General features: G+C 43.7%; 1 protein-coding gene across 7 annotated transcripts in view; it reads right to left on the minus strand.

The window, feature by feature from the left end:
* The window catches only part of CACNA2D4 (calcium voltage-gated channel auxiliary subunit alpha2delta 4), a 577533-nt gene that overhangs the window by 265924 nt on the left and 294050 nt on the right, over positions 1-17559 (minus strand). For all 7 annotated transcript variants that reach the window (XM_033951433.1, XM_033951432.1, XM_033951431.1 and 4 more), the window contains one exon: positions 17405-17485. In XM_033951433.1, the coding sequence (XP_033807324.1) occupies positions 17405-17485 (81 nt within the window). The remainder of the gene's footprint in view (positions 1-17404; positions 17486-17559) is intronic.

The raw sequence follows: 17559 nt of genomic DNA on the forward strand, positions 1-17559 counted from the left end.
AATTATCTGGATAAGCAGAACTCAAATCTGGATAATCTTTCTGCTGAATATAAAACATGCACAAAAGTAATCTGGATGAGTGGAACTTACCTGGATTAGCTTTCTGTCAAATATAGCTTATCTACCCTAACGTTATCTGGATAACTCCAGGCCTGCTACTTTTTCAGCCTGGCGCTCCTAGGTAGCTTTACCAGGCCTCACTACCCGGACAAAATAAAACTGCAATCCTGAATGCTCCCAGATCGTCGCATTTTACCCAGGAAAATTTTGGATATACAATTTATATATAATTTGGATATATAATTTAGTTTAGCAGCAGGTGGGAGTGTTCAAATTCTGGGTTTTGTCCAGTGAGTTCCAAAGGTTATCTGGATGAACTCTTTAAATACTGACCACTTTCTGAAGCCCTCCTTGCCACACCATGCATTCATTAAACACCTTTCTTCTCAGTCACAGATCATTGAGAAGGTAGCTGAAGAAAGCTAAAGAAGTCTCAGATTATCTGCAACAATTGTTTTTTTTTAAATCTGTGTTTCTTAGAACCATGATATAGAGATATTTAATGCTCCAACAACTGTCCCTCCTTATACTTCAGCCCGGTAACGCCTCTTCCCCATTACAATCTCACACATTATTCAACTGCTCTTCTGCTCGTCTCATTAAGTCACACAGGGGCAAATTATGGAACGATCTGGAACTACTCAAATCCAAGAATTCCAATGGTTAGGTCACTGAACCTTCTCAGTAAACAGGATGATTTAGGGCTCCTTTTACTAAGGTGCGCTAGCGTTTTTAGCCTGTGCTAGCCGAAAAATTACCGCCTGCTTAAAAGGAGGCAGTAGTGGCTAAAACCACTAGCTTGCCTTTGTAAAAGGAGCCCTTAGTCTGGAGTCCCAAAATCTTTCAAGGAAATGGTTGCATATGAGACTGCAAATCACAGAGAGGGTTGAGTATGGGGAATGTCTCCTCAGAGTTCACTGAGCTAGGCAGTGTGAAAGTGTCTGGTCCTTTCAATGATTTGAAATGCTGGAAAAAGATGATAGGGAACAGAGAAGTTTGGCAGATAGTCCGAGTGTCTGAAATAATACGATTTTTAGGACATTGGCAATGCTGCCAGGAAAACTGCTCCCCGTCTTTCCCTTCATCTGGCCTCTATATAAGGTAGAGAATTACACGGAGGACAAAATTTGTCCCCCATCCCTGAGGGCTCTGTCTCCATCCCCACCAGCTCCATCTCGGTCCCCACCCCTCCCCGTGAGCTCTGTCCTAAGTTTTCCAAATTTTATTTAGAATTTGATTAATCGCTTAATCATACTTCAAAGCGATTTTCATTATTAAATCTATAATTTTCAGGGGAAACAAGCACAAACAATACTCAACGAACATGACATTCATTACAAAAAGGGGAAAAAAGGGTAAGAAATACAATAATTGATAGAATAGAAACAAATAAGAGGGTTAAACATCAGGAGGGGATAAATAAAAATAGCAGAGTATAAAATTCAAAGGAGCAGACCAAATCTAAAAAAACAAATCAGTCAAAGGCATCTTTAAAAAGAAAGCACTTTAACTTGCTCTTAAATCTGTTTATAAGACGTTCTTCTCTTAGATAAATGGGCAGGGAATTCCAAGTTTGTGGTGCTGTGACAGAAAACATATACTGTTGAAGTGTGGTAATGATTTTAAGAGAGGGAATTGTCAATAGGTGTTGATCTGAGCGTTTTGGCAGAGGCACCCCTCCAGACACAGCCCTAAGCCTGGGGCCTTTCAAAACCTGGACAAACTACCGACAAATATCTTCCTACTTTGGGCCAATAACGCTTCATGACATCCATTCCTCCAGAACACCTGGCCTTGATCATACATGCAAAACACAGATAAACCATATGCAAATACAGGACCACAAACTAAAAGTCCTAATATACACAAATGAAACCCTAAAATGCCAGACTCTGTTTGCAGTACAACGCCAGAGAAATAGAAATATATTTCTTTCTTAACAGTGCAAAATATAGACAGCAGATGTAAACTCTGAAAACTAATACATTTCAGTCACTAAATTGAAAATAAAATCACTTTTCCTACCTTTGTTGTCTGGTGATTTTATTTTTCTACTCATCTTTTCCCAGGCTCTGGTTGCACTTCCTTCTGTCTGCTCTAAACCCTGTTTCCAGGGCCACCTTATCCATTTGCTGCTTTCTCTCCTTCACTTTTCCAGAGAAAGGAAAATGGTAAAACCAGAGGACATAATTTGAGGTTGAGGGGTGGTAGATTCAGGGGCAATGTTAGGAAATTCTACTTTACGGAGAGGGTGGTGGATGCCTGGAATGCGCTCCCGAGAGAGGTGGTGGAGAGTAAAACTGTGACTGAGTTCAAAGAAGCGTGGGATGAACACAGAAGATTTAGAATCAGAAAATAATATTAAAGATTGAACTAGGCCAGTTAATGGGCAGACTTGTATGGTCTGTGTCTGTGCATGGCCGTTTGGAGGAGGATGGGCAGGGGAGGGCTTCAATGGCTGGGAGGGTGTAGATGGGCTGGAGTAAGTCTTAACAGAGATTTCGGCAGTTGGAACCCAAGCACAGTACCGGGTAAAGCTTTGGATTCTCGCCCAGAAATAGCTAAGAAGAAAAAAAAAAAAAATTTAAATTGAATCAGGTTGGGCAGACTGGATGGACCATTCGGGTCTTTATCTGCCGTCATCTACTATGTTACTATGTTACTTACTGCCCTACATCCATCTTTGGCATTAACATTTTTCAACTTTCTTCCATTTTTCTGCTTCCTCCTCAAATCTATCTACTTTTCCATGTCTTCTCTTCCCATCTATCCATATGCACTATCATCTCCCTCTCTCTGCCCTTCCCCACTATTCATGAGTGCCATTTCCTACCTCTTTCTTCTCTCCTATTCCCAACTATCCATAAACAGCATTTCTTCAATTTTCTTCTTTTCCCCACTCTTCCCATCCCTATGCAATATCTTCTCCCTCAATCTCACTCTCCCCATCTCCTTCCCCAGCAATCCCTGTGCCCCATGTCCACCCTATCTCTCCTCTTCCCCTCCATCCCTTTGTACCATCTTCTACCTCTCTTTTCCTCTCCTATGTCCTGACATCTGGCTTCCCCCTTTCACCCTCCTATGGTCTGGGATCTTTATCCTCTCCTTCCCACAGTCTGGAATCTCTCTCTCCTCCCCCTTTTTTGGTCTGGCATCTCTGTCTTTCCCTTCCCCTCCCCCTGCCTTAGTCTGGAACCTCTCTCTCCTCCTTCCTTTCCCTGGTCTGACATCTCTCTCTTCTTCCCTCCCAACTTCCCCCATCCAGTGGTCTTAACATCTCTCTCCTTCCCTTCCATGGTCTTGCATCTGTATCTGCTCCTTCCCTTTCTTCCCCTGGAGGTCTGGCATCTTTCCTTCCCTTTCATCCCCATTCCCACAGTCTAGCATCTCTTACCCTCCCCTTGCTATTCCTCCCCACCTCCACCCCGCATCGTGGAATCCGGTGCATGCTCTCTGTTCTTCTTGGCGGCACTTCTCTAACTGTTTGGGCTGCAGGTAACGTGAGGTAAACATGCTGTCTCTGGCGACCCAGAAACTTTCCCTTTGCTACTGCTTCCTGCCTATGCGGGGACAGGAAGCAGTAGTGGAGGAAAAGCTTCCAGGTCACCGAAGGCAGTATGTTTTCTTTACTCACGCTGCGTACAGCCAAAAAGATAGAGTAGCACCACTGGGAAAACAATGAGCAAGCGCCGGATCTCACGGGATGGGAGTGGGGGAGTAGGCGGCAGGGGACTCTGGATAGGTTCATGGACTTTGCAGTGAAGATGGGGGGATCAGGGGACTTTGGATAGGTGTGTGGGTCTTGCAATGACTGCTGTAAGGTTTCCAGTTGTCCGCTTCCTCTGGACACAAATAGCAAAATAGAAAAGTCACCAAGACTCCCTATATAGTCCTAAAAAAGAGGATATGTCCGGGGAAACCCAACTCTCTGCTAACATACAATGAGATCTGAAAACCATTACTTCATCATGGAGCCCATAAGTTCATCCATGTCCAAGGTCCTGCATGTAAGCTTTCAGCTCCTCCAAAGAAGCCACCATTTTCAATCCCTCCTTCAGGAAAACCTTCACCTTAGCAGGGTATTGGACCATGAATTGTAGGCCTTTGTTTCAAAGCTCAGCACAGTCAGGTGTGAGGGCTCTGCGGCTCACCGTCACCACAGCGGAGAAACTGTGGAACAGACGGAGCTGGATGCCATTGCATTCCAAAACTTTGGGGCGACTTTGGTGTGGTGGTGATGCAAAGTGGCAGGGAGGGTGGGAAGGGGCAGGGGGAGTGGAGAGAGGAGGACAGATGCTAGCGCCCCCCCCCCCCCACCAAGACAGCACCCGGGGAGGACTGCCACCCACTCCCTCTTACTACACCACTGATTCTCAAGCAGATTAGCAGTCTCATATACAATCTACAGATCTTCTGCTGTTCGAGTTCCCCACTCAAATCCTCTTCCCAGTCTTTCATAAAAAGCTTCCATGACATGTTTTAAGCCTTTCATTCTAAATATGATGTCAAAACCCAAGAGACTATTTCATTAAAATTGATTAATATGTTCAATTAAAATATCAGATGATGGGAGAGGAAAGTGATTTAGAACAGAGATACAAGACCACAGGAGATAGGATTTTTTAGTCTTTAGGATCTAACATGTGATCTTGATTTAGCAAATTTAATAAGAAATTGCATTATGCATAGTATTATAACATGAGAGTCAGAAAATTGTATAATATAAAGGTAGACATTACAAATTCCTATCTATCAATGCACTGGAATGTGTGTGAACTCGTACAGTTGAGGAGAAATGTTTTTCTATAGCTTCTTCATAAATTCTTGATTACTTTTTAATCTTAATAAAGAGCTTGAAAGCTCTTACATGCACTTTGGAATAAATCTCACAGAAGAAGCAGCTAAATAAAATATAGGAAAACCCCTGGGTAGTTGTGAATAGGTGATCATGGCACTAGATTTCAGCCTTACTTGAGCCATACTGGGTCAGACCAATGGTCCATCTGGCCCAGCATCCTTGTTCCACAGTAGCCAAATCATATCACAAATATGGAAAAAAACCCCAAATAGTATCAATATTCCATGCTACCAATTCCAGGGCAAGTAGTAACTTCTCTCATGTCTGTATCAATAGCAGACTATGGACTTTTCTTCCAGGAACTTGTCCAAATCATTTTTAAAAACAGCTATGTTAATCACTCTAACCACATCTTCTGGTAATGTGTTCCAGAGCTTAATTACAGTATTCTTTTTGTTGCTGGGAGTGATTTAGGGTGGGTAGGTGGGTTTCGGAGGGGGGGGGGAGTAGAGTGTGTATGTTGTGGGAACAGTGTGCATGGTATCTATGGTTGACTGTGTTGTGGACTGTAATGTTTTGATGTATGGGTGAGGGAGGATAGGCAGAGGGGGCTTTGAGTCTGGGCTTGGCCCCTCTATAACAATGTCCACATCTGGGGGCTCGGCTAGGAGACTCTAAGGGGTACTGATGTTTCTGGGAACTTGGTTCTTTGTATCCTACTATTTGATGACTATGGCTAACATTTCTTTTCTCACTTTGAATGTTTCTGGGCTTCATTCCCTGGTTAAGAGAACTAAATTAAAAGTGGATATCGTCTTCCTCCATGACCACTGGGGAGCACAGTAAACTGAAAAGGGACTGAGTGGGGGAGGTTCTGGCATATTCTTACAGTGCATATCAGAGGGAGTAGCTATACTCCTACATAAAGGGTTATCTTGGATGCTACACTGGATTATACAGAACCCACAATGATGCTATGTGGTGGCACTGGGTAAACTGCAGGGATGCTCTGTTGCCTGTATGTTCCCAATGTGTATTCCCACAAATCCTTCTTGGAAGTAATGGCTAAACTCAACACTTTTATGGGTTATCAGTTGGTGGGATTTTAATTGCCCTAGTGTCCCCAATATAGATTATAAGCCTCTGAGACGGGCACACCGGGACAATGCCATATGGGGGGGGGGGGGGGGGCAAATCTTCTAATGCGGAAGCTGGCTTTGGTGGATGCCTGGTGTATTTATCATCCAGATGACATAGATTTCACCTATTACTCCAGAGTTCATCAGAGTTTTTCCAGAATTGATAACCTCCTTATTCCTGAACGACTAGTGAATTCGGTGGTATGTTCTCACATAATTGATGTGGTATTCATTGATCATTCTGCAGTGAGGGTCTCACTAGCATTGCAGAGGGATTCACTGGACTGAGTGTGGAAGCTCAATCCTTCTCTGTATTTGGATGACGAATTTCGGGCCTTTATGATATGAGTATGGGAGGAATACCAACTTCACAATGATGCGGGGGAGGTACCAGCCCTCACTTACTGGGAGGCTGCTAAGACGGTCCTGCGGGGACACATTTTGTTTTATACGATTAGGAAAAGGAAACAAGAATTAGCATTGTTGGTGGATCTGACTAAGTAGTTGGCGGCCTTATGGAGTAGGCATGTAGATACAGGGACTCCCAAGTTCACTGAGGAATATTTGCAAGTTAGAAAACAGATTGATCTCAAGAGTATTGACTCATATAAATGTGTATAAATATAAGTTACACTGTTGGGGTAACAAGGCTGGAAGACTACTTGCTAACTTGGTCAGACCGACCAGAAAGATAGCTTGTATCACATCCATTAGAGGGACCGGGTCTCATAGGTACACCTATGATCAGGGCATTCAAGAACAGTTTGTTCAATTCTATAAGGCGTCTGATTTAAGTGGTTAATGAGCGATTTAAGGGTCTTAACAAGCGTTAATTGGAACTTAGACTGCCTTCACTGACTGCTTTTTCTTTGAAGTCCCTGAAGAAGCCGTTTTCTTTTTATCTAACGGCTGTGGTGAAGGAGTGGTGCCTGCCCCCCGGTGGAACTTTTTGTGAGCCCTGAGAGGGAGGAGGTGTAAAGGACGCGAGTGGCCTTGGCGAGCTCGCTATCTGAGTTGGTGCTAATGACCATAACCTTACTCCAGGAATATGCCATAACAAATGAGGTGGGACCTCACCCTGAGCACAAAAGTTACCAAGAATTGGGACTACTGATGACTGAACTAACTGTGCAGATTGGTCGCTGAGCTGTTTCTTAGCCACCCACCAGATTTTCCGCACATCAGCAAGGGGGTTGGGATCCATGCTACCCTGTAGCGCTAATGGCCAGATACCCTACCACAATACTATATCTTTGACCTGGACCTAAAAATATATTTACCAGTATTTTATATCCAGAACAAAAACTTTAAAGCCTATTATAATAGTCAGTCAGAGTCAGGCAGTAGAAAAATAGAGGAGGGGGAGAAATGATAAGTAGTACCATAGTAGCAGAAGTCAAAGGGTTAATGTATTGAGTCCCCAACCCTGGTTATTCTACACACTTCTAAAACCAAACTACGAGATCCTACTCAATAAGTGCTGGCTTCTCTGCAGTGATTTCCAATTTACCAAATGACATAAGAACATAAGAAGTGCCATCCCCGGAACAGACCCTAGGTCCATCAAGTCCGGCGATCTGCACATGCGTAGGCCCCGCCTTGTGTACCCTGGCATAGTTTTAGTCCCCATATCACTCTAAGCTTCTCATAAGGAGAAGTGCATCTAGCTTACCTGTACCCATGTCACTTTATGCCTCTCATAAGGAGATGTACATTTAAGTTAGATGATCTAACTCACAGTTCTTCAACCGCCGGTCCGCGGACTGGTACCGGTCCACAGAAAATTCCTGCCGGTCTGCGCAGGGCCGGCGAGATGGACGCCGTTAAATTTCCTGCCCCGGTGGTATTCCCGGAAATCTTCTGTTCCTTCCAGCCTCGGGCGATCAAGACAGGCTGCCAACGTCGGGCATTCCCTCTGTGAGTCTCGCCTATGCAGAAACATGAAGTTGAAACAAAATAGGCGGGACTCAGAGAGGGAATGCCCGACGTCGGCAGCCTGTCTTGATCGCTGCCCCTGCAGAGTCGCCGAAGAGGGCCCCGGGGAAGGTGCAGGTAGAAGGGAGATGGACAGCGTGCGCGGGGGGAGGGGGGTCAGCGTGTGGATTGGAGCCATCAGCAGCGTCTGTGCTGAGAGTCTGCCCACGTGCAGGATGCGGCGGGTAGGATGCCTCCGGCTCATCTTGGGTGGCAGGGCCTGCGGTGCAAAGCTGTTTTTGCCGGCTTGGGGGGGTCGCGAATGTGCAGGGCACAGCAGGAGTAAGATCATGGGGAGCCTTCAACAGTGGCTGTCTCCTCTCCTAGCAACTCTGTACTTACCAGGGCAGTGATTCACTTTGACAACTTCCCCTTTCCTTAGAGGCGGCAACGGACCCAAGGCTGCCTAAGGAAATCACTGCTGCAGGCAAGTACTGAGAGCTGCTGGAAGGAGAGGAAGCCACTGTTGGAGGCTGGGAAGCTGCTGGATAAAGGGAGAGCTGCTACTGCACCTGGAGTGAGGTAGAAAGAAAGATGCTGCTGGGAGGGGAAGAGGGAAAGGGATGGGAAGAGAGCTACTGTTGGATAGGGGGAAGGAGGGAAGGGAGAAGGAAAAAAGGAAGGAAACAGCTGGCAGGAAGATTAGAGGAGGGAAAGGGGAGAAACAGGAATGAGAAAGTAGAGAGAGATTGATGCTGGAAAGGGGGTCAGCAGAGAAATGAGAGAGGGATAAAGATGCTAGATCTGGTGTAGGAGAGATAAAAATGAAGAAAGCAGTAAAGCTGGAATGAATGATGTAAAAAGGAGAGAGGAGGCACAGGCTGGATGGAGAGGGGCATAGAAAGAAGTCAGATACATATGGAAGGGGGAGAGGCCAGACAGTGAATGGAACAGGCAGACGCTGGAAGGAAGAGTGGAAAGAAGATGAAAGCAGAGACCACAAAAGGTAGAAAAAATCATTTTATTTCTATTTTGTCATTACAATATATCAGATTTAAAATATATATCCTGCTAGAGACATAACTGGGGACTGCAAAGCCTAACACTATTCCTATCATGTGTGACTGCAGTATTTTGTTAGCATGATATTTCTGTGTAGCATTCTGTAATAATTTGGCTTGTTCAGTTTTCTTGATAGTAGAGGGGATATATGTGAAGGGGAGGGGAGACAGGGGTTTTGTTGGTCCTTGCTCTGAATATTTATATTTATAAAATGACAATTGTACAGAATATTGTTTCTTTTTATACTTTAATAAAATACGTTCAATATAAAATCATAACTGAGGCTTGTGCAGATGGGATCAGATGGTTTGTGGGGACCGAGCTTGCGGAGATGGGGCGAAAATGTGTTTTTTTATTTCGGTCTTAGTAGTTTGCCTGTCCACAAAATAATTCTTTTATTTCTGCCGGTCCACGGGTATAAAAGGATTGAAGAACACTGATCTAACTTATCCTTAAATCCTAGAACGGTGGATTCCGCAATTACCTCTTCAGGGAGAGCATTCCAGGTGTCCACCACTCGTTGCGTGAAGCAGAACTTCCTAATATTTGCTCTGAGCTTGTCCCCCCTTAGCTTCAGTCCATGTCCTCTTGTCTGTGTCACATTGGACATTGTAAATAATGTTTTTTCCTGCTCTATTTTGTCGATTCCTTTCAGTATTTTGAGGGTCTCGATCATATCCCCTCGCAGTCTCCTCTTCTCAAGGGAGAACAAATCCCAGTCTCTTAAGTCGTTCCACGTATTCCAAGTTCTCCATGCCCTCTATTGAGTACTTTTAAATTAGTTAATAAGTTTGCACCTATACAAATGTGAACTCGTATTTTACACTAGAACCTAACAACTCGAGCTTTACAATTTTCACAGTTAAAGCTATTTCAAATTCCATGTCAGGCTTATTTTGAATACTCAGTGATCCTTTCCTTAGGTGGGCTCAAGACTACAGAAAGCTTTGTCACTAGAACTTTAAATTATCAGGGAGCACTTTCCTTTTTTCACATTTTATAAAGCCTGGCAGTTAGAACAAGCTTTTAATAGTGGGTATTGTGTACATTGTAACTATAAATTATGTTGTAATTCTCTGTTTCATGTTCCTATTTGTAAACTGCTTTGTATCCATTTTTGTAGATAAAGCAATTATAAGCCTGTAAATAAACAAAGGTCCACCAACTCTATCAGCTGCCCCTATTGTCACTACCAAAGGAAACATCACGCTTACCACACCGAATGCCTGGGCTAACACACCGTCACTGCTGATTTTGGACAACGTTGCTAAGTCATGCAGTGCTGTATAAAGAAACAGTATTAATGTAAATTTCAACATAAATTTAATTGGTAACCAGCGCAGTGAGCACATGGGGCTTAATGTAATGACAATGCTGGCAGCCATCAGGAGAGAAGATGCCATGTTTGTCACAAGTTACCGAGCCTTCAAGAGGAGAATGGCAATCCATGATATGGTGACGGGTCCTGCCTTAGCAGGACCACTGCCTGTAATACAGTATGGAAATCTAATAGATCCAAGATTTGAATCTATGCAGCAAATATCTACTATAATGAAACGCTAAGCGCGCATGCGCACTCTTACCTGCGTGCTCCCTGATCCCTGATCTGTATGTCTGTGGCAGGTAAGAGTACATGCGCGCATAGGGTTCTATTCTAACGACCGGCGGCAGGTAACACGCCGCGATTCCCCCCCCCCAGCGCCGACCCTACCCGGCACACCAGAAACCCCCGTTGACCCTCCTAGCTGAACCTTCCACCACGAGACGAACACAAACCTCCCAGCTACTGGGCGGATTTTCTCTGCCGCGTCCCTGATAACAGCATCAGAGATGCGGCAGAGGAAATTAGGGCAGTAGAAGACCACGAAGCAGCATGTTTACGGTGCCTTGGATACTGCTGGAGCTGGGAGGTTTGTCGGCCGTCTAGACTTGGGAGGGGCGACAGGGGTTTCAGGGGGTTAAATGGAAACATGCTGCTCAGGGGGATGGGAGGCAGGCAGGCTGGCTGGCATGGGGGTGGGGATGGGACAAAGTCTGGAAGATAATGATGGGGACATGGAAGGAGGCACTGGGGGCACTAAGGACACGGGAAGGAGGCACTGGGGACACTAAGGACACGGGAAGGAGGCACTGGGGGCACTAAGGACACAGGAAGGAGGCACTGGGGACACTAAGGACACAGGAAGGAGGCACTAGGGGCACTAAGGACACGAGAAGGAGGCACTGGGGGCACTAAGGACATAGGAAGGAGGCACTGGGGGGCACTAAGGACACAGGAAGGAGGCACTGGGGCACTAATGACACGGGAAGAAGGCACTGGGGACACTAAGGACACAGGAAGGAGGCACTGGGGGCACTAAGGACACGGGAAGGAGGCACTTGGGGCACTAAGGACACAGGAAGGAGGCACTGGGGGCACTAAGGACACGGGAAGGAGGCACTGGGGCACTAAGGACACAGGAAGGAGGCACTGGGGGCAGTAAGGACACAGGAAGGAGGCACTGGGGGCACTAAGGACACGGGAAGGAGGCACTGCGGGCACTAAGGACATAGGAAGGAGGCACTGGGGGCACTAAGGACACGGGAAGGAGGCACTGGGGGCACTAAGGACATAGGAAGGAGGCCCTGGGGGCACTAAGGACATGGGAAGGAGGCACTGGGGGCACTAAGGACATAAGAAGGAGGCACTGGGGCATTAAGGACATAGGGAGAGACACAGACAGAAATAATGACAGACAGACAGGCAGCGTCCAAGGAGAGAGAGACAAAGAAAAAAAAAACCAGACAGACAGACATCTACTCTAGCACCTGTTAATGTAACGGGCTTAAACACTAGTAATTTATAAATTTGTATCTTAACCACAGACAATACGTGGCTTCATACTCAGTCTGCTCACATTGTTTGGCTTCTCCCAGGAGCAAGAATGCAGATTTTCAGCAAAATCAGGTCAATGGCTTTCAAGAGAGCTGTCTGTGAGTTGTACAGTTTGCACAGCCTTCCCCGGCAGTAACCCAGCTTCACCCTTACACCATGTTTTGATATGAAGCTATACCCAGAGATAAGCAGGAACTTTCTCTAGGTCTACCTTAAAAACAGTTTATGGACTTTTCCTCCAGAAACATGTTCACCAACTGCTTTTACTGCATTTCCCAGCAAAGAATTCCAGAAATTTCAAGTTTCATAAAAATGTGATATACTACCTTATCATTTATTTCAAGGTGGTTTTACATTTTAAAATTGGGTAAAAACAAATAATAATTACCGGTATACATAAATTTAACAAAATAAACATACACGATTAGACAAACAGGTACGAGTGGAAAAAAGGGGAGAACCACAATAGACCCCAGAAGAAAGTTATTATTAACTGAAACATGGACCGTGTTGGCTCCATACCACACTCATTGCTGTGTTTCATATGGATTAACCTATTGATTTGCATAATTTCATTTGTGAAGACTTTTATTAAACCTTTACATTAAGAGCATTGGTGCCACGACTTTGCTTTTTGTTTGTTTTTTCCTATCTAATATGAACCAAGAAGCTACAGAGAAAGACAAACAAATCAATCATTTAGCAAACATCTCTGAGGCAGACCTGGGATTGAATCTTTACTGATAATTAATGCCTCAGATCTCTCTAAATTAAGAGCCAGTTTATTTGGCTTCAGTCGAGAAGTGGTAGCCCTAAACGTTGGACAGTTACACCATTGACTGCCTAATTCAGAGTTCAAACAGGATATAAGATCATTATAACATCATCCTATAGATCAGTGATTCCCAACCCTGTCCTGGAGGAACACCAGGCCAATCGGGTTTTCAGGCTAGCCCTAATGAATATGCATGAGAGAGATTTGCATATGATGGAAGTGATAGGCATGCAAATTTGCTTCATGCATATTCATTAGGGCTAGCCTGAAAACCCAATTGGCCTGGTGTTCCTCCAGGACAGGGTTGGGAATCACTGCTATAGATGACCCAATCCCTCACAATGTCTGCAGGAAAGGAATATCGCATATGAGCAAGATGTTTAATTTTTTATCTTCTTTCATTCTTTCTATTTTCTATCTCTTTGATTTTTGATCTTGGAAATGTATTATATGTTGTTATTACATATTTTTAGTTTATCAGGTACTTTAGCTAGATTGTGAGCCTTCGGGACAGATAGGGTCGCTTTTCTCAAGTACCTAATTTCATTTTAGTTTGATACATTGTAAACCACTTAAGTCAGTAAAATGCAGCAGCGGTAGATCAAATCTTAAATAAACAAACATCTCTCGCCACAAGACAGACTGAAAAAAGAGCTACTGCCATGAAATAACTGTATGCTCATGCTTCATTTATTCTGGAAGATTGTTCATATGGCAACTTAAAATCCTCAACAGTGATGAAGCCAAACAAATCTGACTATGCCAAAAACATATCACCACATTTAACAAGTCAAACATAACTTAATATCAACATGGTTTGCATTTTCTCTCTTGTCCCAGAATCATCACACTAGTATGCTGGTGTACTTTATGGGCTCCTTTTATCAAGCCATGCTAGTGATTTAACGTGCGTAATACCACACGCAAAACCGCCAGCCGCGCTAGCCGCTAATGCTTCCCTTGAGCAGGCGTTAGTTTTTAGGCGTGATGAAACGTCACGCGCGTTAACCCCGCTACCGCAGCTTGATAAAAGGAGCCCTAAGTATCATTCATTCCTTTAAGATGTATTCTTTGAAACTGATATTGTTTAAACCTGATATTTGCCGTTTTCATTTCTATTCTTCTCATATTATTAATCCTTATATTAGCTGTATTTATTTTTTAATGCTCAATAAAAATGATTAAAGATTAAGATGTATTCTTGGAAAGATTCCTCCAGCTCCACTGGACCTATGGCCTCGAATATTGCTACTGTACCAGGAGCTGTCATGCACAATTACTTAGGATTACTGCATCCCCTTCCCCCACGCTTTTTACTATGATGCATTCATAAGAACATAAGAAGCGCCGTCTCCGGATCAGACCTTCGGTCCATCAAGTCCGGCGATCAACACACGCGGAGGCCCTGCCAGCTGTACACCTGGTGTAATTTTAGTCACCCATATCCCTCTATGCCTCTCATAAGGAGATGTGCATCTAGTTTGCTTTTGAATCCTAGGACGGTCGATTCCGCAATAACCGCCTCTGGGAGAGCATTCCAGGTGTCAACTACCCTCTGCGTGAAGCAGAATTTCCTGATATTTGTCCTGAACTTGTCCCCCCTTAGCTTCATTCCGTGTCCTCTTGTCCGTGTCAAATTGGACAATGTAAATAATTTTTTTCTGCTCTATTTTGTCGATTCCTTTCAGTATTTTGAAGGTCTCGATCATATCCCCTCGCAGTCTCCTTTTCTCAAGGGAGAACAATACCAGTCTCTTAAGTCGTTCCTCGTATTCCAGTTTCTCCATACCCTTTACATTCATTACATTAGCTATTCTTTTGCCAAAACCATGCACTATGGAAGCAATTCTGCAAAGTGGCGCCTAATTTAGGGCCCTAGAAAGAGGCATGCTTAGCACTAATTCTTTAATGACTTTGGGTTGGAAATCCACTTTGGTGCACCTAATGGTAGACACAGTCATTTATGCTAAGTTAATGATAAATATAAGAGGGCATGCCTAAGGTGCCTTTCAATGCATGCAACTGATAGTGTTCTATAAGTTATGCATTTCACTAGGCAAAATGCCCACAACACGGTCATGCTCCTCCCACATTACTGCCTCCTTGCAAAAAGAACAATGCGAGTTAAGGGCGCAACTTATAGAACAGCACCTAGCACTTATGCACGCAAATTCCAATTTGTGAAGCCATTTATATGCATAATTGCATCTATTCTATGAAATAATGTGTGCATTTGGGCCCTGATTCTATAAACAGCATCTAAGTCCTAGGTGCCATTCAGCGTGGTTATCCATCAACCACTAGGCGCCATTTATAGAATACTTAGGACTCCTTTTACTAGGGTGCGCTAGCGTTTTTAGTGCACGCAGGATATTACAACGTGGTACACAGCGCGCTATACCGCGCGTTACGTGGCTAGAACTAACGCCAGCTCAATGCTGGTGTTAAGGTCTAGCGTGCAGGGCAATTCAGCGTGCCCTATTCTGCGCATTATTGCCCTAACGCAGCTTAGTAAAAGAAGCCCTTAGTCGCCAGTAGGCATTGAATCCTTGGCGCACTGCCATTTAGGCTAGGGTTTTCTTCGCCTAAATGAGTGCATCCATATCAATGCACACCCACACTTCACGCTGAACCCAGTGGCATACCAAAAAAGGTAGACCATAGAGGGGGAGAGATGGAAGGAGAGGAGAGGAGAGAGATGTTAGGACATTGTGGGGAGAGAAGAGAAGGAGACAGATACCAGAGCATGGGGTGGGATGGGGTAGAAGAAAGGAAGGGTGGAGACAGAAAGAAGAGAGAAAAATGGAAAAGGTGTGAAGCTGAAATGAATCATGCATAAAGGAGAGAAGGGTCACAGGCTGAAAAGAAGAGGGAGAAGTAGAAAGAAGGAAGATGCCATATGGAAGGGGGGGGAGAGGGCAGACACTGGATGGAAGGGGCAGAGAAAGAAGGCAGAGAGTGGATGGAAGGAGCAGAGAAAGAGGGTGAACAGTGGATGGAAGGAGAAGAGGAAGAGGGCAGAAGCTGCATGGAAAGAAGAGAGTGACGAGAAGATGAGGTGGAAACCAGAGATGACAAAAGGTAGAAATAAGATTTTTTTTTGGTTGTTGCTTTAGAAAAAAGTACTATTGTAGCTGTATTGATAAACATTTATTAATAGAAAATGGATATAAGGTAATTTTTTTATTGGACTAATTTTAATAGACTTTTCACTAACTTTTGGAGCCCAAAAAAACCTTCCTCAGGTCAGGACAGGATGCCATAACAGCAGTATACTGTACTGAGCTAAAGAAGGAGGTTTTAGCCTCCGAAAGCTAATTGAAAAATGTATTAGTCCAATAAAATGGTATTTTCTTATTTTCCATTTTTTGTTTTATTTCTGTTTGTTAATTTATAAAATAGTGGTTGTTATTTGTCAGCTTTTTAAAATTTATATCTGCTTTCTTTACATTTTGCACAGTATTAGGGGGCACATGTCACTGTTTCTGTGGTGTTGCATTGTATGCAGAGTCTGGCTTCTTGGTGGTTCAGTTTAACTTTTGCTTGCATATTTATATTTTTAGTTTGTGATTACTCATTCCGTACAGGGTGAGGGTGTATCTGTGTTCTGTGAGTATGAAAAAGAGATTGTTTTCTGTTAGCATTGACTGTACAGGATCGATCTGTACTAATCTGACTTGTTTAGTAATAGGTGCATTGATGTTCTAGTGCTCATTGTAGTGTTTAAAATGCTGCCTTTTCCTAGATGTGCCCTTGTTGTGTAACTCTTGGATTATTACTAAAAATAATTTTTTTTATATAGAGGAGGGGGTGCTAAAAATCATTGGCCCCTACATATCAAATATACTAGGTATGCCACTGCCCAAATCCACCCCTAATCAAGTCTACTTGCTGGTAGATGCTGGTAGGCACCTCGGTGTAGACTCCTACCTCAAAATAGTATGTGCCTACCATCAAATTCATTTTTAAATTGTTTTTTAATGGCACTTTCAATTATCAGTGCTGATTAAGCCAATTAAAAAATTAAGTTGGGCAACTAGATGTACTCTTTTAATAAATATTGTATTTCTTCCCCGCTTTCCTATTGTTTCCAGTTTTCTTCTTGTCTAAAGGATGTAACCCTTGTTCGTTTAGTAGAACATTATGTATAAGTTAGTCCATCTTAAACTCTGTTTTTTTATGTAAAACGCTTTGAAATTGGAAAAGCGTTTAATCAAACAATTTAATAAACTTGAAACTTGAAACTAAGCACTCTGATTTAGGTGCCTAATTGTGTCTTTTATAGAATCAAGGCCTTGATGCCTAAATTTTGATGTCCTCTATAGAATTGCCTTTTGTAACTCCCTACAGAATAGGGATGACGCTGGAGGACCTTACCAGACTACCACAAAACCAATCTCTTTTTAAATCTGTATTCTGTAATTCATCAAGTTGCTAGGACTCAAGCGTGAATCAATGGCACCTAATGATTATGAGTCCCAACTCTAGCCTGTAGGTATCACTGAAGAGTACTAGAGAAACTGCCCTCCCACCAAGGGCTACAAACACCACCTCCTCAGTTTCTGGAGCCCCAGCTGGCCTAGAGGAACAGAGTCCTGGCCCAAGAATAAAACTCAAATCTTCTGCATGGCAACTCTGTGAGCCACTGGCTGGCCTAACAATGCTTGTCATACATAGTCATATTCCAAAGTTGTTTTGTCTGGGCCAAAACATGTTTCCATTTTGCAACCATCACCATTAATTCAAAGCATACAGAATTAGAAACACCATTCATTTCTTACCTGCAGCAATGGCAGTCTTGCCCTCCATGGTCACCGACACTGCTGTGCTCACAGTTACCACTTTGGACTTATTGTTCCCCTCTGTTGAAATTAAAAATATGGATCCTGTTATTTTTCTCTATATTTCAGCAGAATAACTGTGGGATGTGGGGATG

The sequence above is a fragment of the Geotrypetes seraphini genome, chromosome 7, assembly GCF_902459505.1.
Source record: "Geotrypetes seraphini chromosome 7, aGeoSer1.1, whole genome shotgun sequence".
Taxonomy (NCBI): Eukaryota; Metazoa; Chordata; class Amphibia; order Gymnophiona; family Dermophiidae; genus Geotrypetes; species Geotrypetes seraphini.